The 19,595-nt window shown below is 39.0% G+C and overlaps 1 protein-coding gene across 2 annotated transcripts in view; it reads right to left on the bottom strand.

The window, feature by feature from the left end:
• hsd17b12a (hydroxysteroid (17-beta) dehydrogenase 12a) overlaps positions 1-19,595 on the bottom strand; it is a 51,824-nt gene that overhangs the window by 15,936 nt on the left and 16,293 nt on the right. Inside the window, exons 5-7 of one of the 2 annotated variants that reach the window (XM_034589031.1) lie at positions 18,589-18,734; positions 9,780-9,848; positions 6,788-6,827 (exon numbers count right to left, since the gene is read on the bottom strand). In XM_034589031.1, coding sequence (XP_034444922.1) covers positions 6,788-6,827 — 40 coding nt within the window. In that variant the 5' untranslated portion in view covers positions 9,780-9,848; positions 18,589-18,734. Of the gene's footprint in view, positions 1-3,354; positions 3,670-6,787; positions 6,828-9,779; positions 9,849-18,588; positions 18,735-19,595 lie in introns of those variants that run through there. The other variant, XM_034589030.1, reaches the window with a different exon arrangement.

Genomic DNA, 19,595 nt, shown 5'->3' with positions numbered 1-19,595 from the left:
TCTCTATAATAATTAGCGTTGCCCTGTAACCTCCATCTTGTATTGATAAACTCACACACCCAAAATGTTTATTCCTGGTGCCAAAAATCTAACACACACACACACACACACACACACACACACACACACACACACACACACACACACACACACACACACACACACACACACACACACACACACACACACACACACACACACACACACACACACACACACACACACACACACACACACACAAGTGGAGGAGGGAGCAAAGCCCTTCATCGGAAAAAAATGCTGAAAAATAATACTGTGAAATACTAGGATGGGTCTTTAAATGTTAATTCAATGGTTGAATATCTTTACAAGCCAGATTCTGGCTCACAGCTATTTTTAGGAAACTCCCTTTTGTTCCGATGCATCGATTGGTCTTTTTACCCAAAACTGCACAAGAATTTACCAAAAAACTGAACTGCAGACATATATTGGGCTGGAAGGAGAAGGGATGGTGTGTGTGTGCACAGTGCTGAAGAGAGGCTGGGGAAGCCACCTTGACTCATGCTGTAGTGCCCCCGTTGTGCCACTAGGTGTCCCATCCACTAAGGGGAAGACCATTCACTGGCAGAGAAACTCCAGAGAAATCCCTTCTCTGCTCTCCTCTGCAAGCAATGGCTGCATGTTCTGTGACATTAAAACTTCTACTCAAACTCAAGATTAAAAATACATCAAATACTGAAATGTAATTGAACTTCCAACAAAGGAAGTCGTTTCTTATCCCTTTACTGGGCTAACAAGACCCCAACCACCTGCATATTTTCACAAACCTGCCTGACCAGGACATACCAGCTGTCTCCTGCAGACAGCACGTGTCTAAGAACTTCTTTTTATGGCTGAACTAACAAGGTATCATGACTTTAATTCTTGTTATATTTTTGTTTGCTGTTTTTTCACACAAATTCCCTTACAGGTCTAGAGATACAAAAATGTTGATATTGTTGGGACATGGTTTTTGTGAGACCACACTTTCAGCCTATATGGTAGTCAAAAGCCTTGAGCACATGTTCTTTGTCCTGGAGAAAACCACAACACACACACACACACACACACACACACACACACACACACACACACACACACACACACACACACACACACACACACACACACACACACACACACACACACACACACACACACACACACACACACACACACACACACACACACACACACACACACACACACACACACACACACACACACAGAGAGTGGATTGAGGACAGAAATGGAAGAACATGTATGAAAATCCTACAAAAATCTTCTTGAAGCTGTTAGTGGCACAATACTATTCTCACTCATGTTCACATGATTGTGAATTGGAATAAAGAACAATACAAGCTGGTCTTAGTGGTATGGGGAGTCGAACTTGTTGCAACATGTGCCTCTGTCCTCTAAGAAAAAGGTGGAGACCGCTAAAGCGTGACTTGACGCAAGTGCTTATGTAAAGAAAATCACACCACTGCCTACAACCTGACCAGACCTGCAAATCTGGTACAACCAGCTGAGGAGAACACCTCATCCCTGGCCTCCAGGCACCCTCCCTCAACCCTGACACACAGGGCCCCAACTGCTAAGATTAGAAATGAGCACCAAGGACTCGTCAGACAGGACAGGTGGCCGAAACTGGTTTCTGGGAGAGGCATGTGAGATTCTTACGGAAAAAGGTACCTGAGAGAAAAAGAAATGTGTATGGTGCAGAAGAGTTGTGCAACAGTTTCCATGGAGCTTTGATACCAGTCCAATGTGAATCCTTTAGAGAATAGGTATTTAAAACTGCTACTGCTTTAAAGGATCCTCAACACTTTTTAAATCTGAGTCCTAATGTAACACAGAATATTTCACATTTATCCATTATAGTTGATGTAATAGAGAAGCTGCATCACAATCTGATTCTGCTAAAACAAGGACAATGAGTCGTTTTGCTTATGAAACGTGTAGAAATGCAACATATAGTGCGTGGTTAGAGCTATATCTGATATACAGGTAGAGAGAGTGTGTGTTGCTGGGGGGAGGGGGGACGTCACAATTTATATATGACCAATGGATGACGAAGTGAGGAGGAAGTGCATGACTCATCGGTGTGCATTGGTATTCCTCCGCATATTCCAGCACAATCACTAATAAAACACGCACATTGGTCAGTCCTGTAACAGCCTATATTTGCGCCTTGCGTTTCATCCAGGGCATCAATTAAACCCCCCCCCCCACTCATAAAAAAAACGACGATTTGGAGACAAAGTGCGTCGCGATGCAGAGCAGAGATAAACAAATGAGTTGTGAGGAAAAAACAAAGATTCAAATGGTCCGGATCGCCTGGTTTTTGTGTATTAGAGAAATACATATTTCTTTTGTTAGATTTTATCAACCTATCCCGATGCTAAAAGGGGGAGTGCTCGACAAATTGCGCAGCAAGAGGCTCCAGACGCAGCGGTCCCCACAAAATAGGAGACTGGAGAAGTTGGTCAAACCATGGCAGGGCGATTCCTATGAGACTAGTCGCTAAACAAAACCAAAATTCACTCAGATCTGAATGGCAACTCTCGGATATTTTACCAAGCACGTTGAAAAAGTACATTACAGAGAGTCACATCCGATGAATGACGTGGGAATCTCATCTCACAGTATGTGGGGCAAAAGGACTGGGACAGGTAAATGTGACTAGGAGGAAGGGTTGAGCAACCGACGACGCAAGCCAAGAGCGTGACAAAACAGCACCTGCATATATTGATACACAAAGTGACGCTAAATGTGATTCAACACAAGTAGGAAAACTGCCTCGAGTGGCACATTTTTCAAAAAAGTCGGACGCAGAGAAAATGATCTGGATGTAGGTCACGTTTTAATTGAGCATAAGGGTTTGTCCTACATTATGCGGATGGGTTAATGTGGTTCAGTAGTGCGCCGGTTAAGAGCTCACCCACATTAAAACAGCTCTCTTAGAAAAGTGCGCATAGCCTGCGCAATTTGGCTCCTGGCTCACCAATGTGGGGCAACCCCCCCATTACCTCTCCAAGTGTGGGTGAAACCTCTGATTGGAGCCCCTGGCAGCAGACGGTGAAAATGCTTGACGCCAGAGAAGAAAAAAAACCCACAACCAATTGAGCTAATAAGGAGCATTATCTTGTCAAACAGCTGTTTACCCGCGCCTGTTACGCAACAGCAGCCCCCCCTTGAATGAAACCACTAATTTACGCACCAGAAACGCAGCCCTTTCTGTGCCAAAGTGAAGTTTGAGCTCAATCACCGTCGAGTCCACCTGTCTACTTCGTGACCGTGTAGGTTGGCGTGGAAAGCTGCTGTGACACCACTCACCTGCCCATTTGCCCAGCTTCGGGGAGAGCAGCTGCCCATTCCCCAGGACCCAGATCCTGAAGCCCGAGAGCAGCCTGTAGAGCAGCCACAGCGCCAGGGAGGCCACGGTGAAGGCGCCGACCCAGAAGAGAGGCGTCTCGGCCCTGCGGAGCGTCTCCTCGGCGTTCATCCACTCCATGGCTGCGGTGACTCGGCGTGTGTGTGTGGAGACCTCAATTTTTTAGGCAATGTGCTCTAATTTCCCAGCCACAACGTGAGAGAGAGTCCCTTTGTAAGGAGGTTGTAGCATCACACACACTCCCCCAGCACTTGTCTAGCCTAATTTAAAGTGCACCGCCCACCTCGCGCTCCGCACCGCCCCCTCTGCTCCCCACTGGCCGCCTCCCGGCCGATCCGCCCCGCCGGTTCGCGCATGTACACGTCAATCAAGCTCGGAGCGTCCCCCGTTCCTTCGATTTTCTGTATGAAGGGAGACCGGGACGAGCAGCGATTGGGTGCGCATTACGGCAGCTCCCATCCGGAGGCTGCCATTGGCTGTGGCCGGAACAGGTTTGTCAGTTTCAGTCAGGATTATGAAACCCTCCGAACCCACGCTTTCGGGAAAAAAAACTGCCCACACCACTTTATGAATGAAAGGATGCCCTCATTGGTGAAAAATGCACTCGTCCTCCCGCCCCTTGGAGAGCGTTTGGAGGCAGTTCACTGGCTTAAATGCTGCCAGTCTGTGAGGTCAGCCTGCTCCCACCTAGACATGAGTCACTCGTCTATTTTAGGTATTCTGACTGCATCATACTGCTGATAAACCACTGAAATGCGCACTGAGCCATCTTGGCGCATAGATTGACTCGTGTTGCGCCAGATTTCTCTTAAACTCTCGCCTTTGCTGCAAAACACAAATTCAGGCTCCACGGTTAGAAAAAAACTACAATCCCCAACACAGCTTTCGATTTTTTTTTTTTTTGAATCTCGCGAGATTTCCATCGAAGTAGTAAGTTCCCCCTTTCCCAAACATTGAGGGGGGGGGGGGGAGATGAGATGAGATGTGATTTGTGTATGTGTGTTACATAAGCGCAGAGACGGGCATGCGGATTTCCATCGCTTTATTTCATTTTCATATCACATCGATTCAAAAATCACAGCAATACATACATAATCCAGTCGTGTTTACAGATGCAAACCCACTGTCACGACTTTCTCCTCATGTGTGCGCTCTCAGTTCCCCACTCCGACCCAGAGAGAGGCTGTGCGCAATACACTCCAACGCTCCCCCCTGTGCCGCCATGCTCCCTCTCCCTGCCCCCCTCTCTCGTGCACACACACCTAAACTAAACATGAAATCCTGACAAACCGAGGCTGTGTGGCACTAAGCAAAGCCTGTCGTGTACTCAGCAGAGGGTAGAGAGTATGAAACTGAGTCCACATGCTGACAGTCGTCATGCAGCTGCTCAAATTCTCTGACACAAGTGGAGAGAGATGGAGGAGACCGGGGAAGGCAGCAGCAGCAGCAGCAGCAGCAACTTGTCCAACATTTGCAAACAGGATGAAAATGAAACTGATCACTGACCAGCCATTCAAAATAAGAATATATTCATAAAATGTCATCTGTCACAAAATAAAATGTAAACAAAGTCATTTTGATTTCTGGAATATCTTTACGCACACAATATTTTAAACTAATCTCCACTTTAATAAACATTTATCAAATTACAGGCTGTAATGTTGGCCGAGATTTTACACAGAAATATTTGTCACAATTTTCACATTGAAAAAGCAAATACACAACATTTACAGTACAATGTAACACAGCCAGAAGAATTATGTTGGAGAGACAAACGTAGCCTCAAAGTGGGTATGAACTGATAACATTAAAGATGATTCATTTTTACATGACACACACACACACACACACACGCATTTGGTGAGTCCACCTTCACGTCGTGTCCTCGCAGCCCAGCAGCTGAAAACGATAGAGAAAATGTAGATTAAGTTTTAAATTTTTCTGTGTAACCTGAGGAAGTGTACAAAATGCTCACTAAAGCATTCCTTTACACATCACCACTTATATTGCATTATTTTGTGGGCTAATATTTTGTGGTGGACTGCTTTTAAATGAAAATGTTCAGACTTTTACGTGGTCTGGTTCTACTTGCTTTTGCCACAACAATACTAGAAACGACAACCTCTGCTGTTGTCTCATTTCAGGTTTTTGTTTTGTGCTCTTGAAAAGTGTATTCAACCCTCCCAGTATTGATGGCCCTAAGCACACACACCACCTCCCCCAAATCCTACAACACAAAGCTTTTCTCACATAAAGTTTCTGCCCCCCCCCCCTCTCAACACACACACACACACACACACACACACACACACACACACACACACACACACACACACACACACACACACACCCTCTCGCTCTACTTCACCATATCAGCGTCAACACTCGCCCCATTTTCCCCTTCACACACCCGAGTCCCACCGTCCACTTTGACACTGCAGTGACAAATTGTCCCGTCCATCATAGTTACTGACGACATCTTTGTCCATAAATTCCATAAGTTCAGTTTTTTTTTTTATCTCGTGTTTTCTATATGGTAATAATCATGAAACAAAAGTTTTTAAGGTGAACATATATTACTGGAATTTTGAAACGAAAAAATAGTCATTGTGCTGATAATTTCTCATCTCACAGAATAATAAACAAATTCACTGACTGCCATCACTGATTTCAACAACGCTATTTTAAGAAAAACTATATATAAATGTAATATTTTGTAAGAATATTTTGTAGGGCAGACTTTGAATTGCACCGTTTTCTTTTAACTTAATTCTGTGCCTTTTGTGTGTCGCTATCCACCTACGTGGTGCTGAAACGCGTATTTCAGCACCGCAGCAGTGGACAGCGACACCCAGAAACTAAGCCCCCTCAACATTAACACGTATGAAGCTTCTCATAAGTAAATGATCGACTTCTGCCCTGCACAGCGGTGTCAGCATCTGTATGAGCCTCAGACCCGGATCTGACAGAGACCAGCGAGCAGAGCTCTCCTGCCCTGTCCTTTACGGTCCACCCCACAGTCAATAGCCTTCTGTCAGTCTCTCGTTTGTTGTATGTTCACCATTAACGTCTGTGACACAACATGCACTTTTCTAAATAAAAATAAATATCCATCGAAGCATCCCATCAACTTCAAAGCAGCACATATACAGCCAAATTCCCAATTTGCACATTCAGAAGTTTGCCGTGACAGTCGCAATATCCAGGAGTAAAAACGAAGTAAATCTGCTCAAACTGAATAACAGTTAAGTCACACATAACCTTTCTCTTTTAGCTGTACTGAGTGACAGCTCCGATTTATCAAGTCCAAAGCATCATTACAAGTATTTGACAACCGCCTCCGATAATATAACAACAGGCATTTCTTTTACTCACCTACATTCCTGATTGATCCGAAAGAGGACAGCAGCTGCATCTGTGGAGACACATACACACACACACACACACACACACACACACACACACACACACACACACACACACACACACACACACACACACACACACACACACACACACACACATCTCCAAATGAGTCCCAATTTATTCTCTGCAAAAACATACAGTTCTCCTTTAACAAAGGATTATCTTATATTTTCATGTCTGTAACTTTTCAAAATGCCTTACAATGATAACGGAATCATTACACAGAATACCAGTGGTGACTACTATAATTCCATCAATAAAGCAGTTTAATAAACAAAAATGCAGCCTTTCAAATGTGTAAAGCGCTGGGAAATCCTCACTGGTAACTTTTATATTAATAATACTAAATGGGCAACAGAGAAATGACCCAGAGTAATATGTAAAATGAATAAGGATTTACGTGAAGTTTTTATTTATTTTTTAACTCAGCTGTAGGTCCTCATCACATGAGACTTTTCAGTTTTTTACTTAATTTATCACTGTGATTTGTTTTTGTATAAAATAAAACGTGAAATATTTAATATAATCACCTGTATGTGTGTTACATCCAGCCGAGTAGCCCTGTTAAGAGCAGGCACCCAAGTGGCTTCTGTCTCATCATCCTGTTTATCTGTTTATCATGCGAGGAAATAAATAAAGACATTACATAAAAAAAAACTTTAAACCGACCTGGTCACCCCCACACACGCGCACACACACACGCGCACACACACACACACACACACACACACATACACATATGAGACTGATAAACTCACACCCTTGTGGCTTGTTGGCGTAAGTGAGTGAGTGTATTTGTGTTAGATATTTCCCTCTACGTTTACATAAAAGTTTGTTCCAGTGTAAGTGAGATTTAATCCTAATGCGACGTAAAGAGAATATGTACTTATATGCGTCACAAATTTATTTAGCCTATGTGTCTGAAAATCGACCACAGATTCATACACACTGTTCCATATTTTTCTTTTAGAATATAAGTATGTCACTGCTCGTACTGTCTCTCATTCTCATTCACTCTCTCTCTCTCTTTCTCTCTCTTTCTCACACACACACACACACACACACACACACACACACACACACACACACACACACACACACACACACACACACACACACACAAACACATGCATGCTCACAGACAGCCTCTCTCACATTTTGCTATAAACCAGGGAAATTACAAATCCAAACCACCACATGTCAGAGAGACATAATAATGTCTTAGGAAATTTAAAACAGCTTAAATTTAAAACAATGTGTTAAAATACTTAATTATATGGTGGTTTTACATACATGCTTAGTACTGCATCAAATTTACGATCACAAACTTTACTATTTAACATTCTACATTTAATCTACAGTTTAATCTGGCTCATGTATGGGCATCTTTAAATGCATAATCTCCCCTCATGCCCAGTAGTTACTGTGACAAATTGCTGGTCAAACCTCACTTCCAAGTCAGAAAACGTAGGCTTCTAACACGCTGGCACGCACGCACGCACACACACACACACACACACACACACACACACACACACACACACACACACACACACACACACACACACACACACACACACACACACACACTTCTGTTGTCTGATATGTCTTTAAATTAAAACAGATATATGGATATTAGTCTGTGAACATAATCTGTTTTAAACATGATGGATGTCTGGACAGGGTTTTACTGAAGCAGTTTTCAAAGTCGTCACACAGAAAAACCTGTCATCAAGCTCATCTCATCTGAATTTCATAAATATATGTTTCAAATTAAATTTCTTTTTCTGAATGAACAAACATTTGTGGGTGGGGGCACATGATATTACATTTTTTTTGCCATCAAAATAATCATATGTAAAGATGCCAGTTTATTAAACCTAACTAACTAAGTATTGCAGTCTAATACAACAGTGCTGCAGTAAATGCTCTTTCATTTAGGCTTCAATGTTCAGTGTTTGTTGAAACTGTTGTGGATGAGTTGATTCAACTTTATAATATTTTATAGAACATAGTTTGTGCTGCTGTTGAATTGTATTGTATCATTATGAGAGGTGTTTATTTTATTTTGTCCACACTGTTTATAGGAATGACGTTTGGCTAAATAATTAAATCACCAGGACAAATTACAATCTTCAAATTTTTGAATCATCGTCACTGTAATAGTTTTGATTCAATTCATGTAAAGAGGTTTAATTGCAGGTCAGTTCAATTCAACTGACCTGCATGTACCTAATAAACTGGTCTAAGCAACCGGCAGCTTTAATGCAGAAATCCTGACACTGCTACAGGCTGTAAAAAACATAGTCAGATAAACTCTTTTCATTCATATTTGTACAAATTTTAGGAGCAATAATCAATATTCTAGGGTAAAGATGTACCCAGCTGTTGTATGTTATGATGAGGGGACTACATTGTAGTTAGGTTTACTAATCATTCAGAAAAGAGGTCCTTTATCAGGTTTTCTTTAAATCACAAAATGTACAACACAAAATTATCTTATTCTGCTGCTTTCACATAGCAGCTGAATGGTTAAACTGTCAAATATACTTGCAAGGGTTAAAAAGTTGTTTAAACCAGTTACAACCAAATGTGTTTTTAAGATCAACTGGAGCAAAAATGTTTCTGCTCCTCCTTTATTCCTGTCTTCAATAACAAATCAGTGTAACACAGATGATAACCTTCATTTAACATATTTAGACAGATAAGATAGAGCCTATAGTTTTGGAAATTTCAAGTCATGTTCACTTTTGTATTTACCTGAGAAGCGTCTAACTATCACATGAAATTTGGTTTTAGTTTAAGACCTTTGTAAATTGATTTTCAGTGAGAAATGTTTGAAGAGTTGAATGCTTGAGGGATGAATTCCTTTTGTTTTCATGTGAAATGATGAACATTTATTTTCAATATTCATAAATGAGCAAATAAGTCACACATTTACCTTCCCGGACGTTTCCTGGATCTCAGTGCAGTTTCCACTTTCTCCCCTCTTACGATCATCATTTCAGCTCTGTGAATAGACAACAAATACATTTTTAGCAAAGAGTACACACTTGTTTTTAATGCATGCATGAGCAATACCAGAAAAAAGCTTGTAACAAATAAGCTGTCATTAAAAGTACAGACAGTTGTGTCTGTAATTAACAGACAGTCGGTGTAAGTGCAGGACACAACCTGTCAACCCCTCCTATTCAACCCCCCTGGCCCACATGACAGACTGCTCACAGTTCTCCTCTTTGGGCAAGACTGATTCTGCATCTGCTGCCGCATTAGGGTGAAACACACACACACTTGCACAAAAGTAAATCCACAAGAAAAAAAAAAAAAATATATATATATATATATAAACATACAGTGTATGTTAAAAACTAACTGTGTTAAACATCCACACACACACCCACAAAAAAAGTGATGTCGCAGAAATCGTGAGTCGACACACATCTACACACACACAGACAACTGTCTTGTTGGGTATCTTATTACTCTCAAATACATAAAAATCCTCACACACAACAATGGTACATTAAATGAAACAGTACTTATCTACAACTAACAGTCAGTGACACTCACGACAGCTGATGCGTAGCACAATGAAAACGTGCACTTTGTATTTATCTTAACTGCACTACACACTGGTATTGATGCACATTATTATGCACCACACCTGACCTAACTACCACTGTAAAACCAGTTCACTCCTTCCTTTTTATCTATGTATCATCACATTATGTTTAGAAGTGTTTAAATTGATTCAGTCAGACATTTTTTCATACAACTATAATTTTAGTGTGTCTCATTAATCTAATATATTGTCTCAATAATTTGAGTCATGAATTATGGTCATATACAGTATATAAGCCCCCCAAAAAGATGATGCATGATTTTGGATGGTAGTGGTGTTTTTATTTTATTTTCCTCTTTTGTTGAATTTTCTTTTATTTCATTTATTTTACTGCTACTTGGCTATGTACGTATTTAAATGTGATGCATGTTTAGTTTTCCCATACTGAAATGTATTCTATGAACAAAGGGAATCACTACATGCATTACATTTCTACAAATACAAAGTTGGATGATCTGTGAGTTTTCCTCAGCCTATAATTTCCCAATTCTGCCGCGTGAATTTAGACATCAGTTGTGATTTTTGAGAGTTTGAAATCTGCCTCTTTAATGCAAGCTTTCTGCTGCTGCTCTGCCTCTCTGGAGCTCTGTGCCTTCAGCTGTACAGTCAGCCATTTTCTGTCAGACATGAGGAGACTTCACTGAGGCTGCACTGCCTCTGAATGCAGGGCTTTAAATAACACAACACACACCAGACATGTGCAGAGAAAACACATGTGAACTACGATATAAACACCCTGTATCTGTCAGTGATCCCTGAGCTGGAGCCCTCACATGCCTGACTACATTGGTCTCAACAAAATGGCGGACGTGCATCTTCAAGGATAACCATACATATCAGTTTAAATAAGCCTCACTTCACCTGTGTTTGTAGCTCATGTTTTTTAGCTGTGGGCGGCTGAACAGATTTAAAGCATCGTTTTGTTTTTGGTGCATTGGGGAATTATTTCAGTCACACAAAGAAGAACACTGGATATTTAAAATGGCCTCTATCTCACAACAGCTGTGAGGTAAGATTTTAAAAACGTATCAGGAGAAGAATTCAACTTTTCCCCCCTGAAGATTTGACTTTCTGGAATTTAATGCTTTAATATTTGAGAAAATCTACTGTTTTTTACATTAATAAAATTGTCAAAAGGTTTTGTGCAAAGTAGCTGTTGAGCAGGTGAGCACACAGCCTGTCAGTGTCATCTCCCTTAAATATGATGAAGGTTTTGAAACGATCTTACTAAACAAACATTAAAGCCATTTAAAATGTCACCAGTGAAAGTCTCAATCGAAGGTTTTTGTTTCCTATGGTGATAAATCGTCCTTGTTGAATGACTAGATAAACATGAACAGGAGACACTGATATTTGAAATTCTTGGCATTAAACTAATTACATTTAAAGTAAATAATCAGTCTCTGCCTTTAAAAACACCAATGAAATGAGGGTATTGAATCAGACCTATTAGAATTTAAGTCTATGTTTATGTCCAAGCTGATTTAATGTGTGCCATAATGGTAAAGTTAAGATTTCTTTAAGGTTTTGTACAAAAAATCCTCACAATTAGAAAGGTTTGACGTGTCCATGGCTAATGCCTCCGAATATTTATGCAGCAAAATACTCTCTTAGCTGAAATTAAAGTACATGTAAACATTAGCTACAGGCTTTAATTTATGAATCACAATATGAAGCTGAGAAAGAAACTGGTGACAATCTCAGTGAAACAGTGTCATTTAAATTGTTCTCAACCACTTAGGAATGACATGAAACTACATAGTATTTTTCCAAATCAGGGGCCATAAAGGGGCCAATTATATGTCCAACATTCATTCACAATTCCTGATTCATTAAGCTGCACATTTAAGTAATTTACAGCTCTATACTATTATTGAATTTGTTTTAAATTTGTTGCACATTGTGTTTCTCAAAAAAGCTAAGAAAATAACAAATTGTGACATGTAATGTAATGTACTGTTAAGACTAACTGTATTGCCTTTATTATTCCTAATGTTTTATTTCATTATGTTATAGTATATTTTGTGAGAATAAATGACAACAAAAAACAGTATCTAGAAGAAAGAAAAAAGTTGTATTAAAGTCGGGATGAGCTCAGTTACATTGCGATAAAGGAATTTGGTTTTAATTAGGATGTAGGATTCTTTTCTTGCTTTTGTTCTTTCATTAGTTATTGACCATCATTATGATCTGTGTGACAGATTAAAAGCTTTTCATTCATTACTTCATGGAAGTTTGGTCACTCTGCTATAATTTCTTTTCTTTTCTTTCCTGTTTGTACCTGACTCCTGTTCAACATCAAGAACATTATAACAGTTGTGAGTTCAGACTCTGGCAGACAGTGCCGCACCGCTCTGATAATATTCCTGTTATTGTGAAAAGACCACAGAGGGACATATGTGCAGTGTTCTGCTAATTTTCCAAATTTCAACTCAAACCAAATGGAGATATTTGTGTTTTATATTTTCAATTAAAACTAGTTGTTGAAAACATTTGAAATAGATAAATCATTCCCCAGAACAATCTATAAAACCTTCCACCTGGATCTTTGCTTTAGAATCTTTGACACCTCTCTAATATAAAGATAAAAAGAAGGTTTCTAGTAAAAAAGTGCACATGACCTTGACAATGTGGCAGAGTGAAGGGTCTGTGTGTTGCGGAATCCCAGGGTGGTGTCAGGGCCAGTGAGTATTTGGTATTAGTATTAGATTGTTGCTGTCATCACATGAAAACTCTTAAGTACTAATTCAAACTGTTGTGAATGTTTTATCCCAGTTGCTGTTTTTACAAATGCCTTTTTGGGGCTGAGAAACGTCTATGACCTTTATGCTTATGTGCTTATGAAACAAGTTCGGAGCAGATTGCATAAACACAAAAAATTGCACCATTTTCGGGGTTAAAAACAAATGTGCATTTCTATTTTTCCTGGAAAGAAGACGTCCTGCAGTTTTCTCTGCAATTTCCTCTGAAAGCAGCTCTTACTTTAACATATCAGAACTCAGATACTCAGAACTGCTCTTTTCCACATGAAAACAAAGGAAAAGTGAGATGAAGGAAAACAGGAGCAAATCAACATTTTTTGTACCTGTGTCTATAAAACATTATCTTAAACATATAATATTTGGATTTTGTATTCTCAAATGAAAAAAGTTATGGAACAGCTGTGAGACTTATAACTGTTTCTATAATATCTATTCAAGCTTCCTCATTGATTTTTAAAACTGAACACAAACATATGTCAAATTCATTCAACAACTTCATATCTCCATGATTGTTGGTGTGAAGAGGATAAAATGATCTAAAGACAGGAAACGTTAAAACTCCCTGATACTAAGAGATGATAAATTAAAGTAAAGTAAAAATAAATATAGTAAATAATCAGAAATCTTCCTTTGTAGGTGTAAAGTGTGTTTTAAGATGAGCTCATTTGTAAACATCCCTTCAAGTTAATGTTAAATTGTCATTGAAATCATGTTCTTGTCTTGTCTGGGAATTTAAAATGTGTTTTCAAAAAAAAGTGACAAGACAATAACACAGACATTTTTGCATCACTTTCTTTTTCAAATCTGGAGATGTTAAATTATGAAGTCAGAACAAAATCAGCAGCAGTTGACATGACTGACGTGTGTCAGTTAAAATTGCAGAACAGACTCGAGATAAACCATGAACTAGTCACTATTATATTTCAACATGTTAAGACTGTAAATGTATCGACTTTATTATTCATATTGTTTTATTTCATAATACTATAGTATTTTTTTGTGAGAATTAATGAGCACATAACAGACATACAATCTTTTCCAAAGGCTTAATCCCATCAGGATTCTCTGTGTTGTTGCATTTAGATATATTCTGGGAAAAAATCAGTGTCACCGGTCAATGAAATAATAATTCCTTCAAACAAACATATTTGATAATCTGCTGGAATCATTTCCAGGTTGGACAAAACATTTTTCTTATATTATTTATCTTTAAAATGTTCCTGTTCACGAACTGCCAAAATGTGTGATTAAAAACATACGTTTATTTATTCTAACTCTTGGTAATGATTGGAGGTGTTTTGCTGTCAAAGAAATCTCATAATTTAACATTATTTGTGTTAAATCATCTTAATAAAATGTATGTCTGCATGTGCTTCTGATTTCATTAACAGCTGACTGGCAGGATTACATTTAATAAGTGGTGTACATGAACACTTCAAATAAGAGAAGGGAGCTAAAAAGTTTAAAACAACTCAAAAAGAAAAGCAAGTCCCTCAGTGAACTAAACTGTTCTGTTCTGCTTGTTTTTAACCATTAAGGACTGAAATAAAATTGTAACTACAGGTTCACTTAGTACACTTCACACACTTAGGTCCCTTTGCTTGATTTTCTTATTCAACCTTTAAATAGTCAAGTCAAGCTCTTGTAAAATGCTGTTTTCATGCAAATAATACACAGAGAAATCTGGCTTGATATGTGTATAAAGAAAAAAATCATATAAAGACAATAAATGAATACTGTGTGTGTGTGTGTGTGTGTTAGTGTGTGTTTGTGAGAGAGAGAGAGAGGTTTAAAAGGGACCAAGATAGAATAGAAAGTGTGAGAGTGATTCATCAAGTGTCAGCACGAGTGCGTCAGCATACGAGTGACAATTTGGTTGTGAAATTGTGTATTCCTGACATAAGTGTGTGTATGTGTGTGTGTGTGTGTGAGTTTGTATCACAGTTATGTTGTCTTCATTAAAATAACTGAAGGTACAACATTAATAGAATGGCTTCATAGTTTGAACTGACTAAATTAGAAGTTATCAATAGTTTTGAGCTCCTAGAACTTTAAGTTATCAGTTCTGCACTTTACTTTTACTTGAATATGTGTGTGTGTGTGTGTGTGTGTGTGTGTGTGTGTGTGTGTGTGTGTGTTATATCAACTGTATGCTGTGATGTTTCATAATATACATCTACGGCCACAGAAGCAGCCCATTCAGCTGTGTCGCTGTGTGAACATGGGCTAGGTGTGTGTGTTTTTTATGCGTTTATTGTCTTGTGGGTGTTTGTATGTATTTGTGCTGGTGCCCTACGTCAGGAGCCAGTATAATTGACCTTAAATTTTAAAAAGATAACACAAACACTCTCTCTCTTTGTTTGATTGTGGACACACTGCTTCCCCATTCTCCTCTATATATCTATACAAGGCCTCCTGAATAAAGGTTGTGGAAGCTTAACATATTTCACTTTACTAACTAGAGAGTTATATGTGTGTAAAAAGGACAAAATTATGTAATTCTTTGCAGGAAACCTCCCAGGAGTATGTTTGGAAACAGAATGGACTTCCGAAACCTTCCGAAATACCGTTACTGTTCAAATGTAACGATGTGATTTTTGATGGTGCTGCAATGTGTGGAATGTCCCTTTAAATTGAGCTGAGTAAACACGTGCACATACACATACACACATCATCCATCCATCCATTATCTATACTGCTTATCCTTTAAGGGTCACAGGGGGAACTGGAGCCAATCCCAGCTGACATTGGGCGAGAGGCGGGGTACACCCTGGACAGGTCGCCATCATATCATATAGAGACAAACAACTATTCACTCACACATTCACATCTACAGACAATTTAGAGTCTCCAATTAACCTAATCCGAATCTACATGTGTGTGGAAACTGGAGTAACCTGGGAAAACCCACGCAAACACAAGGAGGACATGCAAACTCCACACAGAAAGACCCTGGCTGGTACAGGCGAGAGTACTAACCCTTGCACCACTGTGCTGCCACATACAATTTATCTATCTTCAAATAGTTCATAAAACTACTGAGTGGGATAAATGATGTATAAATGATAAAAGACTGAGATGTGTGTAAACAGTTGGATATGTTCACAATGTTTGTGGACAAGTTAAGGGGAAGTTTCCTTTAGTAGTAACAAAATAATCAGACAAACCCCTCAGCAGGTAATGACAGCGTGATCTGATTGGAAATCTAGACCAGGCAGAGTTTGCTTTAGTCATTGAATGATAGAGCTAGTCTGTATTAATTATTAACACAAAGGTTTGAGCCAAAGAATCCAGGCAAGAAATGACACCACAAACCGGCAACACTTCTCATTGTCACCAAGTAAAGGAGAAGGCATCCATAAGAGCATTTCATTATCCACACAGCAGACGACATGTGACAGCAATACTGGAAAACATCTATCTACTCTGTATCTAGTAAGATAAACAGTCTGGCTTCGTGACAGAGAACTTCATTTATACTTCATTTAACAAGAAAGAAATCCACGACGCACATAGTTTACATCTAATGATAAAGAGAGGGGGCGCCTCAGTTTTTAGTTTCCCATGTGAAATAAAATAATTAAGTTGAATAATAAAATAAAATAAAGTTAAATAATAAGTAAGTTACAGTGGGAGAAAAGTGGGAAAACCTTGTGTGTTTTTGAAAACACGTTATTATGGGAGACTTACAACAATGGTGTTTTTACTGAGTGCACTTTAGCTTTCACAACACCACATTCCGAAAGAGACAATGTAACACAGACTAGTTTCCCACTGAATGAGCTAATAGCTAAGAAGCTAAAACCTTTCATGAGAAGAATTTGCAAGGGAGCCTTGTTGTCGCTGTGGATCTGCGAGAACCAGACAAGGTTAAATTGTTTTTAAGACATCATCATCACTACCATCTGACATCAGACGACGCACCAAAGTGAAGCTGTTCTTCTGATGATATATGTTCAGTTATTTAATAAGGCCTGCAAAGGATACTGTCACCCTTGGAAAGGCCCTTTATAGGACAAAAGGGTCCCCACCCCGATATATCACAAAGATGATCAGTAAGTTTGAGGAATTTTAGAAGCTGAAAACAGCAAATATTTTCATTTGACAAATGACTAATACAATTAATTGATAACAAAATAGTCACTTAGCTAATCAATTAGGCAGTTCTGTAATGAAATTGGAAATATTCAATGAGTAAGAATACAAATCTTTGATAATTTGTCATATGTGACACCTCAGTCTTACCTGCAGTCATGGTAAGAACACACTTAAACTCATTTAAACGAATTTAGTAATTTATGTGAGACCAACATATAATGAATACCTTGTTATCTGTGCATATTATCAACTTTTAAAAGCTCTAAAATTATGATAAAACACAAGAAAGGATCATACAGTCTAAGTACGTGCTTGCAATTTAAATCTTTTTTTTTTCGTTTTGACTTCCAAACTGGTCCACACCCACACAAACAAATGAAGGAACAATACATTTCACATTCAAAGATCTAGAGTTAGAATTGAACATGGAGTTAAAGGTGTAAAATATTTCATTGGATAAAATATCTACTTGGTGGAACAAGATGGTGGAGAAAGATGTGCTTTAATTTTTGGGTTTAATTTTTGGGTTAAAAAATTGGGTCCAGGGTTTTTCTCAGTCTCTCTTTTAAGCCTCCTTTGTACTTTTATTGTGAAATGTCCACATGTCTGCAATGAAAAAGGCCTTTTGTCTCAGGACACACAACCATTGAAGATTACCTCTATATTAAACATATACTATTGACGGAATTTACACATTTGAACTGAACACAGTTGACTTTGTAAAGACAGACGCTATGACGGAGCTTCATCAGACTACCTGCGTTCATATTTTATATGGTTTCATCAGTTCAATTTATCAGACATAACATTTCTGCTTGAAATGTCAACATCTCAATTTAACTCACACCAGTTACATTAGACACATTAATGAACAGAAAACACCGGATATGACTCCAGTTGAATTTGACTGGTGACTTTTATTTTGTAGACATGTACAAAGTACAACAACTAATTTTGGGAGCACGTCTTTGAACCATTACTTTGTCAAACACAGCAAAATTTATGGATTTTGTTCATTTTACTCATTTTGTCTCCTGCTCTTGATGTTGTGCATCACTACAAAAACATCTTTGTGTCACAATTCAAACATAATTGGTTTTGAATAAACAAATGTAATAATAGGGGTGTTTTGCAAGGCAGAGGAGTTGAAGCAAGTGCTTAATTATGATTGTTTGATCACATTGGAGGCTAGAGAGGGTGTGTGTGTTTCATCAAGCCTCCCATCTTACATGTATAAATGAGTTTCTGTGGGGGAAGTGTGGATGTACCTAAATCCTGTGGCGCAAGAGAAGGGGAGACTGAGGAGGAGAAACTGAAGAGGAAGGAGGCAAAAGAAGGAGGCGGGAGAGCGGACGTCATCAGACGTGTTTCAGTCAGTCAGGATTTCCCCTCCATCAATCCTCACCTCGGGCCCCTGAGAGAGACAGAGTGAATGAGAGAGGACGATAAAGACGGAGAGAGAGGTAGAGAAAGAAAGAAATCACAAGTGAGACAGGAGGAGAGACAAGGGATTAGGATGAAAATGCAGAAAAAAGAGGAGAAAATCAAGAGGAACAAAGAGCAAGAAATTATACAAAATATTAAAGCAAGAAGGTTTGTGTTAAGACAAAGAATCAGATGAGAGTTGCAGGTATAGTATTAGTGCATGTAACAATATGAAATTATACATGACACCCCCTATTTTACCTCCACCAAGGAGGTTATGTTTTCACCCTGTCTGTTTGTTTGTTTGTTGGTTTGTTTGTAAGTAAGATCCGGATCAGGAGGCGGATTCTGCATTTTTTTTTTCATTTTCATTTTTTGTTGGTAGTGGAGTCTATTTCAGCACAATTTCAAATGTTCACTTTACACCACTGTCACCTTATATTTATCTCATTTATTAACTTTGGTTAATCAACCTTTTAACAATAATAAAGAGAAAGAAGGAAAACACACACACACACACACACACACACACACACACACACAGACACACACACATACAGACACATAGATTTTGACATAAGCAATATTAGGCAAATGACAAAAAATTCCTTGACCTTTCTGACTAGGAAACAAAAAACAAAGGAATGTGTCGATGAACAGTTTTGGTGTCGTGTGTGTAAGTGTGTGTGTGCCTGCATGCACGTGTGTCTCATCTTGTGTGCAGGCCTACAGCTCGGGTGTATAAAACGTTGCTCAGCTAAAAATAAATAAAATGCTCCAGAGAGGAGCGAAAAGCATTGTGAGCTCTGAGTCACGACCAGGAGTGGTGGTGACGATCCACTCCCCCCAC

Source organism: Hippoglossus hippoglossus, chromosome 6 (genome assembly GCF_009819705.1).
Source record: "Hippoglossus hippoglossus isolate fHipHip1 chromosome 6, fHipHip1.pri, whole genome shotgun sequence".
Taxonomy (NCBI): domain Eukaryota; kingdom Metazoa; phylum Chordata; class Actinopteri; order Pleuronectiformes; family Pleuronectidae; genus Hippoglossus; species Hippoglossus hippoglossus.
Note: the sequence above shows the minus strand (reverse complement) of the source record. Positions and strands in the feature narration are given on the sequence as shown.